The sequence below is a fragment of the Echiichthys vipera genome (genome assembly GCF_963691815.1).
Source record: "Echiichthys vipera genome assembly, chromosome: 14".
Lineage (NCBI taxonomy): Eukaryota > Metazoa > Chordata > Actinopteri > Perciformes > Trachinidae > Echiichthys > Echiichthys vipera.
Genome location: NC_139839.1, coordinates 5,222,044 through 5,237,672, shown reverse-complemented (window position 1 = coordinate 5,237,672; position 15,629 = coordinate 5,222,044). Strand labels below are relative to the sequence as shown.

General features: G+C 46.2%; 2 protein-coding genes across 2 annotated transcripts; one reads left to right on the top strand and one right to left on the bottom strand.

The window, feature by feature from the left end:
- Nucleotides 1-7,539: 7,539 nt before the first annotated feature.
- Nucleotides 7,540-8,502, top strand: or70b1 (olfactory receptor, family 70, subfamily B, member 1; the record flags this gene model as incomplete). Its single annotated transcript, XM_083927218.1, has 1 exon — nucleotides 7,540-8,502. The coding sequence occupies exon 1, from the start codon at nucleotides 7,549-7,551 to the stop codon at nucleotides 8,500-8,502; it is 954 nt and encodes a 317-aa protein (XP_083783344.1). The 5' UTR covers nucleotides 7,540-7,548.
- Nucleotides 8,503-13,191: 4,689 nt separating this feature from the next.
- Nucleotides 13,192-14,145, bottom strand: LOC310956841 (olfactory receptor-like protein COR2; the record flags this gene model as incomplete). Its single annotated transcript, XM_083927213.1, has 1 exon — nucleotides 13,192-14,145. The coding sequence occupies one exon, from the start codon at nucleotides 14,143-14,145 to the stop codon at nucleotides 13,192-13,194; it is 954 nt and encodes a 317-aa protein (XP_083783339.1).
- Between the last annotated feature and the right edge of the window lie 1,484 nt (nucleotides 14,146-15,629).

The following is a 15,629-nucleotide window of genomic DNA, read 5'->3' as shown; positions in this document are numbered from 1 at the left end:
CGGATGCTGAACTTCTCCCCCTCTCTCTAAGGGAGACTCCAGACCCCCTCCTCTTGGACCTGGACCTGGTTCTTTGAGTCCTGACCCAGCTTTCAGGACCACAGGTGAGGGTAGGAACCAGGACTGAGCGGTAGATACAGAGCTTTGCCTTCCTCAGCTCTCTTTTCATCACAACGGTGCAGTAGAGCGACTGCAGCTCCGCCCCCGCTGCTCCGATTCTCCGGCCAAACTCACGCTCCATCGTCCCCTCACTCGGGAACCAGATCCCGAGGTCCTTGAAGTCCTTCACTTGGGGTCAGGACTCATTCCCGACCCGGAGTAACAATCCAGCGGTTTCCTGCTGAGAGCCAGGGCCTCAGATTTAGAGATGCTGATCCTCATCCCGGCCGTTTCACACTCGGCTGTGAACCGATCCAGTGAGTGCTGAAGGTCCCTGATCCACGACGCCATCAGGACCACGTCAGAGACCAGATCCTCAGCCCATTGAACTTCAGCCCCTCCCCACCACGACTACGCCTCCATATCCTGTCCATGAAAACCACATTCATCTTCTAAGATGTCGGCATTGTTTGTTTTTACAAACCACAGAAATGTTCGATATCAACGTTTCTGACGCTTCACGGCTGCAAACGTTCACGTTCTACATTTCAGTCCTGACTAAAAAGACGTCATCGAACTGGTGCGAAGATGGAAACAAAACTTTTATCAGTTTCTCTGATGCAGAAAAGGTCAAATGTTTGTTTCTATAATGAAAGAGTCACAGAGGGAGGAGTCCGAGTCATTAGAGGTTCACCGTAGGAACCAGACGACTGGACCAGGAGAGGTTTAGAGAAAACCATGTTTCTGCTGCTTCTACAACGTTTCCCAACAACTTCCTGTTCCACAACAACAAAGTGGAGGTTTTTATTGGCTGAACAAATGGAGCCACATCTGCTGAGTCGCCTGAAAACTGCTGAGTAAGAACCAGAAGCCCCTTGATTCTGGATCCTGAGACCAGTTCTTCTGTTCTGCTCAGTGAAGTTTCTCTGCACTTTACACTTTACACAGTTAACGATCACTAACTTTATTGTTTTTCATGATTTAAAAAGTGTTAATCCAGCGTAAACTCCTCCTCCAGGGTCTTTTTCTGCACTTTAATCATCAAATAATCATGGAGACAGTTTTTATTAAGGTAGAAATCCAGGAGAGATGCTAACAGCTGCACGTGGCTAACAGTGGTTAGCTCGGGGCAGCACGGTGAAGGCATTCAAAGGTCTTTTTTAACCACTAATGCTGCTGAAAATAACAGCAAACCTCTGCAGCAGCATGAGAAGAGTCCCTACACACACAACAAAGCAGCAAAGAGCTCCTTCCACTGTAATGGACTTTACTATGAGAGAAGCTGGTACAGGGGCCAGTAGGTAAGTCTTTAAAACACTCTTTAATAAACTCTGGCTTCACTAACTACGCTGATGACGCTTTGTTGTGTGTGTAGGGACTCTTCTCATGCTGCTGCAGAGGTTTGCTGTTATTTTCAGCAGCATTAGTGGTTAAAAAAGACCTTTGAATGCCTTCACCGTGCTGCCCCGAGCTAATCACTGTTAGCCACATCCAGCTGTTAGCATCTCTCCTGGATTTCTACCTTAATAAAAACTGTCTCCATGATTACTGATGATTAAAGTGCAGAAAAAGACCCTGGAGGAGGATTTTACACCTGAATTACACTTTAATGAGTCACGGCGCACTCCCACTGTGCCTCCGTACCGTACCGTAAAGCCTAGCTCGTTTGACCAGTGTGAGTGCAACCGTACCAGGAGAGAGGTGGGAGAGGTGGGCTTTTGTAAAGCATGTTTGCACATGTACGAGCACATAGAAAAAAGAAGGAGGGACCATGCGCGGACATTTAAAACAATGGCGGTGAAAGGTTCACGTTGGTGTGATGCGGAGGTGGAGTGTTTACTGCAGATTTGGTCGATGAAAAGATTCAAAAACAGTCGACAAGACGCACAAAAACTCTGAGGTCTACGGAAAGATCTGGAAACAAAGCCACGCATCGCCATGACGTCATCAATGCGTGTGACGTGTTACGGCGTGATGACGTATAGGCAGCAAGAAGCATTCTCCGAGGCCCAGGTAGTGTGAGTACAAACGGGCCTGGAGGGGGGGACAAGGACCCTAAAGCATGGGGCACGGGACGGAGGCACAGTGGGAGGGCGCCCTCAGTCACTCCATCAGTTAGAATTGAGGCTTTTTCTTCTGACAGTTTCTTTGTTTCCAAACCTTTAAAGGACGCTGAGCTGAAAACAAGTTTAAAGATATAAGGACCTTTTCTGAAATGATGTCTAAGCTTTGTTCCGTTTCCTGTTCCTGTCAGGACTTTTAATGTGGGGCGCCCTCTAGAGGTAAACCCGAGCGTCTGCTGAAGAAACATTCACACCAAAAGTCAAAAGTTTACTGTTTTACTGAAATGAGGGAAACTTTAGGATGGGCTCGTGTTTGTGGTTTCAAACTCAAAGTTTGTTGAAACTGTTGCGTGCTGGGAGCTCAGGGGACTCCGCTGCCCCCTAATGGACCCCAGTTTCATCAGTGTCCCAGTTTCCACAGCAGCTGTAATGAGTGTTAATGTGTCTGAAACAAATGGGATCAATAATGAGGTCCACTGTGAGCCGCCTCCTGACAAACACTTATTAACAGTGTCTGATGGTAATTAGCCCTCTGGGAGCAGAGACAGAGGCCCAGTGATAGATGTTTATCAGAGCTCAGAGGAAAACACCGATGAAAGGCGCTAATGAACGCTCCTGGGACTCAAACCTGCGACCGCTGCTTTCCACCGTCCTCACGTCTACGGAATAATCCAACTTCATCAAACAGTAAAAAAAGAGTTTCAAATAGGTCGATCTGACAGAAACAATCACTAAAACACATGAAAAATAACTGCTAATGCTAACAGGCCAGCAGGTGAAGTGCTCTTACACATTCACCGTCTTATCTTAGCGTGTTAGCGTGTTAGCGTGTTAGCATGCTAGTGTTAGCTCATTCTCCGTAAACACAGAGTCCAGCTGAGGCTGATTAAATAGCTTTAGTTCTGCAGGTATTTGGTCATAAACTAAAGTGTTGGACACATGAAACAGCTTAAATCAGTTAGCTTAGCTTTGTTTGAACGGGAGCGTGCCGATGTTCCCCGGTTTGTATGTGACTGTCTATTATTTTTTCCACAATCAGTGCCACAAATAGGCCTATGTAGACCCCTAACACTGCCCCTTAACCCTGACCCCAACCGGGACCTCTAGCCCAAACAAATTGCTAAATGAAGGTGGGCGGCACGGTAGTCTGGTGGTTAGCACTGTAGCCTCTTCCTGGTTCGAATCCCGGCTGGGGCCCTTCTGTGTGGAGTGTGCATGTTGTCCCCGTGTCTGCGTGGGTTTTCTCCGGGTTCTCCGGTTTCCTCCCACAGTCCAAAGACGTGCAGGTGTTCGGTTCATTGATGAATCTAAAATCACCCGTAGGTGTGAATGGTTGTCTGTCTCTGTTCGTCTCTATGTGTCCTGTGACAGACTGGCGTCCTGTCCAGGGTGGACCCCGCCTCACGCCCGATGTCAGCTGGGATCGGCTCCAGCCCCCGAGACCCCGACAGGGACAAGAGGAGGAAGATGAATGAATGATGAATACATGAAGGTAGAGACCTATGCGACCAGGGAACATAGGGATGACCTTGTGCTAAGCTAAGCTTAACTTCAATTCAGTTAATGCCGGGTTTAGCCGCACCCCGTCTCATTGACTTTGAGTTTCTACCTTTAATGAACCACAGCTCTGTGCGTAGAATATAAAATTTAAATATGATGAAAAAACCACTGAGGACGGATGAGACGACTCATAGACTTGTCTGAGCTGCAAACACAGGAAACAAGAGAAGTTGGAACTGTGCCGAGGGTGAGAGTGAAGACGGAGGGCCGGTCTGCAGGCTGGAGTCTCTCCAGAGAGAGAGCGGCTCTCTGTCTGACGCTCCCTGAACGCCTCACAGCTGCTTTTAATTCTATTAACCTGCTGGTCACCGAGACACCTGAGACACTCATCACAGCCTGGAAACAGCAGGGCAGCTGCACGCACACATGCACGAGGCAGCAGGGACTGTGACTGTGCACTTAAAACAGAAAATCATTACAACCACTCAAACAAATCAACAACAGGAAATACGTTTCCTAAAACAGCTCTACACAGGTCAAAGGTCACGCTTCTCTTCTGTGAACTCAAATGCAATTAATTATTGTGGCTTTTTTTGTGAACTGTACATCTTGTCCTTTAAACCCTTCTCTTTATAAAGTCCAGATACTGCAGCTAAGACCGTCTTTAAGTCGGACGTCACAGCCTTTCAAAACACTATTTCCTGTCCAAACGCTCCGTCGAGCAAAACAAACATCAACCTGTTCACATTCACTTCAATGAGACGATTTTTCATCGACAGGAAAGCCGTGAAACATGTGTCCAAACAACAGGAACACAGCACTGTGGGGGAAATACGAGGCTTGGACAGGAAACAGCACTTCAGTGTTACGTAACAACTTAAAGATCTGATAAGTGACTCAACAAACTTTGGGACTCACTCAGACTTGTCACGTCTGCTGGTTTGCACAAAGTTGTAGGAAAAGTCCTGATTTAAAAGTAGTTTGATCTTCCCAGTGTTCATTTTAAACTCTCTGGGGGCGACGGGCGCTTCACTGAATGATTTCATGTGACTTGTTGAGTCTGAAGAGGAAAAACTTTCCTCCACAGAGAAGCTTGTTGATTGAGTTCAGCTGGTGTTGTGGTGGGAGGTCGGGGTTGGCGGAAGCTTCCCTGCAGAGTTCCTTCTTCTTGTTGTACCAATTAACAAAGTGTCACTGGGTAACGAGAGCAAACAAACCCTGGTGGTGAAACAGTGAGGTCATATTTACTCAGCAGGGGAGGCCTCATGGCTCAGACCACACTGAAGCAGCACAACATTGTTTAATACAAAACAAGTCAATTATCTGTTGAGTGTGAAACAGTCATATCCAGTGGCAAACAAATCCCTCAATCACTCAAAGATGTTGTGCAAACCTTTAATTATGTTCTTTGATAACCTCGGGAGGACCTCAGATTACTTTCAAACACATTTAACATGCCAGAATATGTTTGCTGTCAACATGTGAACAGACTGTGATACATGTATCACTGAAATATAAAGTTCTAGCATTTAACAGTTTTCATGTGTTTTGGGAGTTAAGGGGTACTCTGGTCTTTGTGCTGGGACTTGTGATGGTCCTCACACCTTCCCAGACCTCCCTCATGTTGTTCTCCCTCAGCTTATTCTCCACCTTTCTCCTGTAGCTGTCCGTAGCTTCCCTCACACAGTGTTTCACTCCTGCTGTGCTGCCTTCATGGCCTCCCTGTCCCTGCTCCTGAAGGCAGCCTTCTTCTTGTTGAGAACAGCCTTAACTTCACGCGTTACCCACGGCTTGTTGTTAGAGTAACAGCGGACAGTCTTGACAGGGGAGACCACGTCTGCACAGAAGTTCAGGTACTCCGTCAGACAGTGTGTCGTCCCCTCTATGTCCTCGCCGTGCGGGTCACTCAGCACATCCCAGACTGTGGTGTTGGAACAGTCTCTCTGGGCACTTTCCATCTCCGGGGACCACCTCCTGATGGTGCGAGTTGTCACTGGCTGCTTTTGGACCAGAGGGGTCAACAGTGGCTTTAGGTGAACCAGGTTGTGATCGGACTTCCCCAGTGGGGGGAGGGGAGTCGCTCTGTATGCATCCCTTACATTAGCATACAGGAGATCAATTGTCCTGTTGTTTCTGGTGGGACAGTCAAGTAGAGTCCAAAAGTTGCATGTTTAAAGTCCCCAGAGATGATCATGAACGCCTCAGGATGCTGTGTCTGCAGCCGTGCAGTGACTGAGTGGATCTTGTCTCAGGCAGTGGCTGCGTCCGCTCTGGGAGGGATGTAAACACAGACGGTGATCATGTGACAGAACTCCCTCTGCAGATAATATGGCCGCAGGCTAACAGCTAGCAACTCGAAGTCCCGGCACCATGAGACTTTCTTTACGGAGACGTGTCCTTGGTTACACCAGCGGTTGTTCACACACATGATGAGTCCCCTACCTTTGCTTTTTCCGCTTACTTCTGTGTCTCTATCGGCTCTCACGGCAGTGAATCCCGGCAGGTCCATGTATCCGGTGCGAGGTGGTTTAACCACGTCTCCGTAAAGATGAACAAGCTGCTTTCATTGTAGATCTGCTGGTTGTTACATACATATCCAACATTTGGATAAATATCCTTGAATTTGTCTGACGAGTTTGGTGTCGGCCCTTAAGACAGAAGTTTCTGAATCTCAACGTCTCTCCAGTTGGACTTTTTTGTTGCTGCCTTCGTGTTGATGACCCCTCTCCGTCAGCCTCAGAGGTTTGTTTTCTTCCATTTTTGGTGAACGTCGTGATGGAAACGTCATCAACAAGTCCACTTCCTCACAGTGAGTTCTCCGGACAGTGAACAGCTCTATTCACACGTGGGCTCGATCGGAGATTACACCGACTTTGTACTTGGGAGCTGTTACAGGCTAAAGTCTGTTTAACGTTCGGCTCAAAGGAACCAAGACATTTGCGTCCTCACAAACAGCTTCTCCAGGTAATGTCACCAGAGGTTCAAGTATGAATGTATGACAGGGTCTCGCTGTCACTGCCTTCTGGGTGCAAAATTTTGTCTGTAGCTAAACCTGACAGAAAGATCTTAACGATTGCCTATTATGTTTCTTTTCAGGGTCTTATTTGCAGGGGTGCAGATCTGATGTCAGGATTGGTGGTGTTGGGGGGGGGGCACACAAAAGTGATTGCCCGTATGCAACTCATATCATGCCGCTATAGGGCATATCACGACTTAGCAGAGGCTCACCATATCATTCAAAAGGTACTGTGCATAATACAGTGTGTGCATCATTATCACTAATTTCCCTCGGGATAAATGAAGCTTCTTGAATCTTGAATCTTTACTTAACTGTTATATTAGTAAATCATCATTTTAAGGGTCTCGGGCATGTAGAGTCTCCTCAGCCCCAGTTCTTCTCCTGTTCTCTCAGTGTATGCGACGGCTTTATGCACAAATAACTGATATGGATGAGTATCAAAACATGAGGCCCTTCTTTTAAAGCCTGCTGAACTTGTGTTGTCCAAAGATGGAGTCAGAAATATATTTGTCATTACATGTTTTTAGGTTTACATGATGTTTCTCAGATTACCCATTGCTGCAGCCCCTCTGTGGCAGGCTCCGAGCTTCTGCTTGTTGCTAGTAAACAACGACTTAATGACATGATGATGACTTGAAGTTACGTCACCCTCGTTCTCCTTTAAATCTTAGACAGAAGTTGTGGTCGTGTAGTAGAAGGCTGACTGTTCAGTCGCTGCAGGCGCAGAGAGAGAAATAAAGGTAATATTTTAAATGCTTTTAATCATTTATTTGTATCATCTCCTCATACGGTATAAGGTGTATTAGAAAGAGCCTGTGACTTATGTGACAACTCTTCACCCTGCCTTTTGTGTCTTGTTTCAGGTTGATGGAAAACTACACCTACAACAGCTTCACCCTCCAACTGGAGGGGCTGAGGGTCACAGGAGCTTCGACCTACCCCGTCTTTTTCTTCTTCTTTCTCTCCTACCTTGTTATTATCTTAGCAAATGTTGGCATAGTAGTTCTGGTTTTCATTGACAAGAACCTGCACCAGCCCATGTATCTGCTGTTCTGCAACCTGCCCTTTAACGACATCCTTGGGAACTCGATCATGGTGCCGCGTTTGCTTGCAGACATCCTGCAGCCTCCCTCTGAACGCATCATCAGTTATTATGAATGTTTGGTGCAAGCTTTCACCACGCACATGTTTGGCACCACTTCCTACACGGTGCTCATGATTATGGCCTTTGACAGATATGTGGCCATCTGTAATCCTCTGCGTTATTCAACCATAATGACCAACAAGATGGTGCTGAAGCTGACAGTCTCTGCCTGGGGGGTGGCCTTTGTTTTGGTCGGGATTCTGCTCGGTCTGACCGTACGACTGAACCGATGCAGGACTCTGATCACGAACCCTTTCTGTGACAACGCCTCACTGTTTAAACTCTCCTGTGAGAGTGTGTTCATTAATAATGTCTATGGCCTCACGTTCACTGTCGTCCTGTTCACAAGCTCAATTGGCAGCATGGTTCTCACCTATGCTAAGATTACAGTCGTCTGTCTGTCCAGTAAGAACAAGTCTTTGAACAGTAAAGCCTTAAAGACCTGCAGCACTCATCTCTTCGTGTATCTGATTCTGTTCTTATGTGGGATGCTTGTGATCATCCTGCATCGCTTCCCTCAGTACTCAGACTACAGAAAACTTGCTGCTATCTTGTTCCACATCATCCCCGGCAGCCTCAACCCCATCATTTATGGGGTTCAGTCCAAAGAGATACGGAAATTCCTGTCACAGCTGTTCAAGTTCAGTAAGGTTTTGCCATCATTACAATGTCAATAATCTTAAATTTTAAAGCTTTTCTGGTTGTGTGATCATTTTCTTTCTCCTTATGTTGAATTATTAAACTGTCATTGACGACTGAAGTCAGTACCAACACGTGTTATAGACACCTGGCCCTTTAAGCATCAGTATATCTTCACCACCCCTCATTCAGTTTATTATTCTTATTTTATTTTTTATTTTGTGTTAATGTGAGATATGGATGTAACGATACAATGAACCACAGAGTGATACAAGACATGAAAAGCAATATTCCCTGTGCTTATTCAGTCACTTTTCAGATTCATACCCCTTTACATATTAATCTAGAGCAGGGGGGGGGGGGGGGGGGGCAGCTCCGGTCCTGGAGGGCCACTGTCCTGCATGTTGTAGGTTTCTCCCTACCCTAACACACCTGAGTCTGACACACCTAATTCTGACACACCTGAGTCTGACACACCTGAGTCTAACAATAATCAAACTGTGACGAGCTTCAGCTGCTTAGTAACGAGCACAGCATAGGACTCAGGTGTGTTTGAGCAGAGAGAAACTAAAACATGCAGGACAGAGGCTCTGCAGGACCAGAACTGCCCACCCCTGGTCTAGACCATGGGTGTCAAAGTGATCAACCAATCAAAAACGCACCTGGTCCAACAAATCAACTGTGTAAAGGCAGTTCAGGTGATTGAGTAAGTCGAGTCAGGTGTGTTCTTGCTTGGTTGGAATGAAAACCTGCAGCCACAGCGACTCTTTACTGGATCAGTTTGACACCCATGGTTTAGTCCAGGGGTGGGCAACTCTCGTCCTGCAGAGCCACTGTCCTGCATGTTTCAGGTTCATTCCTCCCTGCCCTAACACACCTGAGTCTGACACACCTGAGTCTGACACACCTGAGTCTAACACACCTGAGTCTAACACACCTGAGTCTGACAATAATCAAACTGTGATGAGCATCAGCTGCTTGATAACGAGCAGAGCGTTAGACTCAGGTGTGTTAGAGCAGAGAGAAACCTGAAACATGCAGGACAGTGGCTCTGCAGGACTGGAGTTGCCCACCCCTGATCTAGACCATTCTGCCTTTAAGTATATTTCTAATGTGGACCTTTCTCTTACAAACCCCTCCAGCGTGTCTCTTAATACATGTGATATGATGATGTGTATAATGGAGTAAAATATGTAAAAACACACTAACCAGACCATCAACACTCGACTGAGAATGATACAATTTAATTGGATGATGAACATAAATTTCCCCTGTAATTACATGAATTTGATTCTAATGTTAAAAGTGAAACAGTCACCAAAGGTAAATTATTCTCATATTTAAGAGATTCAAACATTTTGGAGCTCAGTGTTAAAGTTTATATCTGAAGAAAACAGGTAAAAACCAGGATTGCAAACAACAGGCACCAAAGCAGATAACTGATATTTAATCCCAACGTCTCTACGGACTTGATTCCATGTTTTTTCTAACAATAAAACGATCTTTTATAACCTTTACTGACATTGCATTATTCACAAAGAGCGTACCTGATAGAACCAGTTCAAAGGCCTTTTTTAATGATACCACGAAAGCATTAAATTTAACCGTACTGTAAAATATCCAACAATCTTAACTTAGTGGTCTAAACCAGGGGCCTGCAACCCGCGGCTCTTCAGTCCCTTTCAGTGGCTCCTGCAGCTTTGCCAGAAAATAACATGGAAATAAATAACGTGTTTTTTTGCACTGGGGAAAATCTTTCGAAGGGAGCACCTGTTAACTTGTAGTTCAAGGTAATTTATTAAAAATAGTATGTGAAACTAAAATATGCTATGTCTACGGCCCAGCGTCTTTCCCTGCAGGTGCTAATCTTGTATTTCTGACCCGCTCTGTCGGTACGCTAACCGTGGACAATTACCCCCCAAAACACAGGTAATAACAGGATTACAGTGTTTTCTTTATTGTCGTTCTATAACTTAACAAATGCAACAAACTATAGCTTTTGTATATAACTATAGATAAAACTTTACAAGCTGTGACGTCAAATATGTTTTGTGGCTCCAGACAAATGTTATTTGGTGGAAGAGGAAAAATGACTCTTTAGGCAAGGCAACTTTATCTGTAACGCACTTTTCATACACAGTCAGACTCAAAGTGCTTCACAGCAACATGTGATGAATTAAAGTGCATCACAGAGACAAAGAGAATAAAAACAGAGACAATAATAAAAACAGTGCGGACGTTAAAAGTGCAAAGATTCAGCAGAGAGCTAAGGTGAACATAAAAGTGTTCAGTCTAGTTTTAAAAGTGGGTGACAGAAGTTGATTCCAGCTGTTTGTTGCATAATGACTGAAAGATGCGTCCCCTTGATTTGAGTTTACTCTGCGAACCACGAACAGACTGGCCTCAGAGGATCTTAGGGCGCACTCACACTGTCCTTCCGCACCGTGCCCCGTGCTTTAGGGTCCTTGTCCCCCCCTCCAGGCCCGTTTGTACTCACACTACCTGGGCCTCGGAGAATGCTTCTTGCTGCCTATACGTCATCACGCCGTAACACGTCACACGCATTGATGACGTCATGGCGATGCGTGGCTTTGTTTCCAGATCTTTCCGTAGACCTCGGAGTTTTTGTGCGTCTTGTCGACTGTTTTTGAATCTTTTCATCGACCAAATCTGCAGTAAACACTCCACCTCCGCATCACACCAACGTGAACCTTTCACCGCCATTGTTTGAAATGTCCGCGCATGGTCCCTCCTTCTTTTTTCTATGTCCCAACAGGCGCACAGGAAATGACCTCAGAACCGCCGTAGGCCTCGTGCTCGTACACGTGCGCACGCTCGTGCTCGTACATGTGCAAACGTGCTTTACAAAAGCCCACCTCTCCCAAACGGGCCGTGGACGGCAAGCCTGCCGCTCCTAGACGTGATACGGTTGCACTCACACTGGTCAAAGGAACCAGACTTTAGCCGAAAAAACGGTTTTGGAGCGGTGCTGAAGGACAGTGTGAGTGCGCCCTCAGTGATCCTGAAGCCTCATGTAGTGGGAGCATATCAGTGATATACTTCGGCCCTGGACCGTGTAGTGATTTATACGTGAGCAGGAGGATTTTGAACGTACAGGAAGCCGGTGTAATGATTTAAGAGCTGGTGTAATGTGCTCACATGTTTTGGTCTTTGTTAGAACCCCAGCAGCAGCGTTCTGAACAAGCTGCAGGAGACCATGACAGTAGTCCGGCCGACGTGAGCCCTCTAAGTCTTAGGTAGGACGATGTTGTTACTGATTTGATGTGACTGTCGAAATGTAAATCAGAATCCATAACAAACCCAAGATTTCTGGCATTATTTGAGGTTTTCAGGGACAGTGATTGAAGCTGTTGGACGACTTTAAACTCTTTCTTTCTTAGCACCAAAAACAATTATCTCAGTTTTATCCTCTTTTAGTTGAAGGAAAATTTGGCACATCCAGTGTTTGACTGGCACAGACGATCTACGGGGCGATGGTCATTTGGTGATAGCGCCACATAGATTTGGGTGTCATCAGCATAGCAAGATTGAACCTTGGGGGACTCCCGAGCATTTGGGGGTTCAGTGCCTTGCTCAACAGCACCTCGGCAGTGCCCAGGAGATGAACTGGCTCCTCTCCAGGCACCAGTCCACACTCCATTCATGGTCCACACAGGGACTTGAACCAGCCAAGTCACCTATGGACTGAGCTGCTGCCGCCCCTAAACTCCGTTACATCCAGGCTTCAGGAGTGCAAATGTTTTACTTGAGTGCAAATGTTATAATTAATCTTGTAAATTCTTTTAAATATATATTTTTTTTGTTGTTATTGTTTTCTAATTATTTGTTTCCTTGTGTTGAAACTTCACGTGCCGTCATCTGGGCCGGGTTTTCCTTGCAAAAGAGATTTTGGACCTCAGGTTAATAATAAATAAATAACGTTTGAGCCGCTGCTGCTCGGTTCTCTTTTGTTTAATTTGTCTCTTTATGGAAGTTCAATGCTTTAACAATGGAGAGTCCTGTTTTATTTAAACATTAATCATTACAACATTACCATAAATGCTTCTCGTAAGAGTCCAACCCTCCCTCCCTAAAAAGAGATATTCATTCATGCATTCATCTTCGGCCTCTTGTCCCTGTCGGGGTCTCGGGGGGGCTGGATCCGATCCCAGCTGACATCGGGCGTGAGGCGGGGTCCACCCTGGACAGGACGCCAGTCTATCACAGGACACATAGAGACGAACAGAGACAGACAACCATTCACACCTACGGGTGATTTAGAGTCATCAATGAACCGAACACCTGCACGTCTTTGGACTGTGGGAGGAAACCGGAGAACCCGGAGAAAACCCACGCAGACACGGGGACAACATGCAAACTCCACACAGAAGGGCCCAGCCAGGATTCAAACCAGGAACCCTCTTGCTGTGAGGCAACAGTGCTAACCACCACACCACCGTGTCGCCCTAAAAAAAGATTACACAGTATTTATATTTAACAGGTAAAATCAGTTTCTGCAGCTCTGATGCTTTTCACAATAAGACAGTAGAGTGGATTTTTGAACAATAGTTCATTAAAGTTTAATTTATTACCAGAAAATGAAGATTAACAGGTGTTTCACACAGTGTTATGGTTGTTTTATACCTGCTGAAATATCATCTATCAAATATTATTATGTTGAATAAGAGTCCTGTGTAATAATGTCTCAGCCCTCTGATCACACTGTGTCATTTAACATCCATTAAAGCAGCTACTTTATTGTGATGGAACAAAGCTGTGATCTTCTGCCGGACCTCTTTAATCTGCAGTCCGTAGATTCCCGCATTCAGGGCCGGCAGGACAACGTGCCCCATAACCGCCGCCACCTTCCTGTGGTCTGCCAGCTGAGGGAACCGGTGCAGGATCACAATGATGAATCCCGACACCAGCAGGATGACGTACACGAACAGGTGGGTGGCGCAGGTCTGCAGCGCTTTACTGTTCAGCGACTTGTTCCTGCTACTCAAACACACTATGGCGATCCTCAGGTAGGTGAGCGTCACGCTGCCGATGGAGGAGCCCAGCAGCACCACCGTGTAGCCGAGGCCGTAGATGTTGTTGATGAGGACGCTCTCGCAGGACAGCTTGAACAGGGAGGCGTTGTCGCAGAACAAGCCGAATACGACCGACCTGCAGCGTGACAGACGGACGCTGAGGCCCACGAGGATCAGCACCAGGACGGAGGCGGTTGCCCACGCCGCCACCGACAGCTCCACCACCTTCCTGTTGGTCATGATGGTGGCGTATCGCAGCGGGTTGCAGATGGCCACGTAGCGATCGAAGGCCATGATCATGAGCACCGTGTGAGAGGCGCTCGCGTGGAGATGAACGCAGAAGGCCTGAACGGCGCAGTCGACGTAACGGATGTACCGCTCCGAGTCTGATGTTAAAAGATCTCTGAGCACGTGAGGAACAATTATCGTCGCCCCGAACACATCGTTGATGCTCATGTTGCAAAGGAGCAGGTACATGGGCTGCTGGAGGCTCCTGTTTCTGAAGATCAGCACCACCAGGCCGACGTTTGACACCACGATGAAGACGAAGACGAGCAGCAGCAGGACGAAGGCAGCCACGAAGGACTGCGAGGTGACCTTTAACCCCTCCAGGATCAGAATATCCCCGTCAAAAGTCCCGTTTTCCATATTTCATCTGTCACGTATCAATAAAGACTTTTGCACGGATGAGTGAGGGTGAATTCAGCGTGGCTCTTTAAAAACACCTTAATAAAGTTATTACAGTTAATTTAAATATGTCCCAATAACAATCACATGCACTCTGCTGTTATTCTGGGTTTGTTCATCGTATTAAATCATTGTTTCTTGTTTTTTTTACATGTCATGCCTAAAGGATTAAACGGCTGATTCATGTTTCCTCACTCAAAGTGCCCCAGAGGAAGTGTTTCCAGCAACAACGTCCCAGGAGCAGTACTTCAACTCACTTAGCATGAAGTTTAAAATATATGTTTTTCTACATATTAACATGAAGTCATTGTAACACCTGAACACTACATGTTGCAGTGAAGGAAGAATGTATTAAAAAACTATTTAACAAAATTAAACACAGCTCAAAGTGATGAATAAATGGAAGTAGACAGTTTAAAAGATCGACAATAAACGATTAAAGGTTCAAATGTTTAGTAAAGACTGAATAAAAATGACTTACGAGAAGAACTAGTCAGCTATGGATGACACATTCAGCAGGCTCAGGGTCAAATACACGCCTTAAAAAGATTAATATCAACCTTTATATAATCAATATAGTGTTATACATTTGGAACAAACACTGGAGATGAATAAGGGGGAACATGAGAGCATCTGCAGGACTTTAGAGCATCAGAACAAAAACAACAAGTCTGTACGATCTATGCAACACAACACATCCTTAAACCTCTCAACCAGTCGAGGAGGGATCCCTCCGTCAGCACAAACAGCTCCATTAATGTTGAAAGTCATCCTTTAAATGCTGTGAGCTCCACAAACTAACAAACTAACACATCACAGCGAGGGCAGACACGGACATTTGTGTTGACCCGACCTTTAAAGAAGCTGTGAGATGAGTGTAAAGCTTTGTGCACAGTAAAGATTAAAGTGAGAACTCTTTTTAAATGAAGGATGCATCGGTCGCATAACTCACAGAACACACAGCTGCAGGAGGTGAACACAGAGTTACATGTGAAACACAGAGGGAGGCAGCTGCTGAGCACAGACCCCCTCCACCTCAGACCGCAGGTGAAACGACACACACTTTTATTCAGGGCTTCAGTCGACGTCAGCCGCAGCGTCGATGCTGACAGGTCAGCTGTTGCTTAGACACTACTGACATTGAGCCCCCAGGACATTAAAGGTTGAATATGGAGTATGTGCAGAACAGCTAGTGTCTCATCTCTTAAAGAAACATCACCTGGATGCACTGGGACGCATCATCGGTGTTGTTTCCTGGGGTCGTAGGGTGTTTCGGGTCTTGCAACAGACACCCTCACCCAGGCGACCCTGCCGGGGGTGATCAGGTCCCAGCCTGCGTCCCAGCAGCAGCCCACGGATCAGCCCTCTTAATCACTGCGGCTTCACAAGCAGATTGAATGGCCCTCTTCTTGGCCGCCCCTGTAACGCCCAGTCCACCAAATACA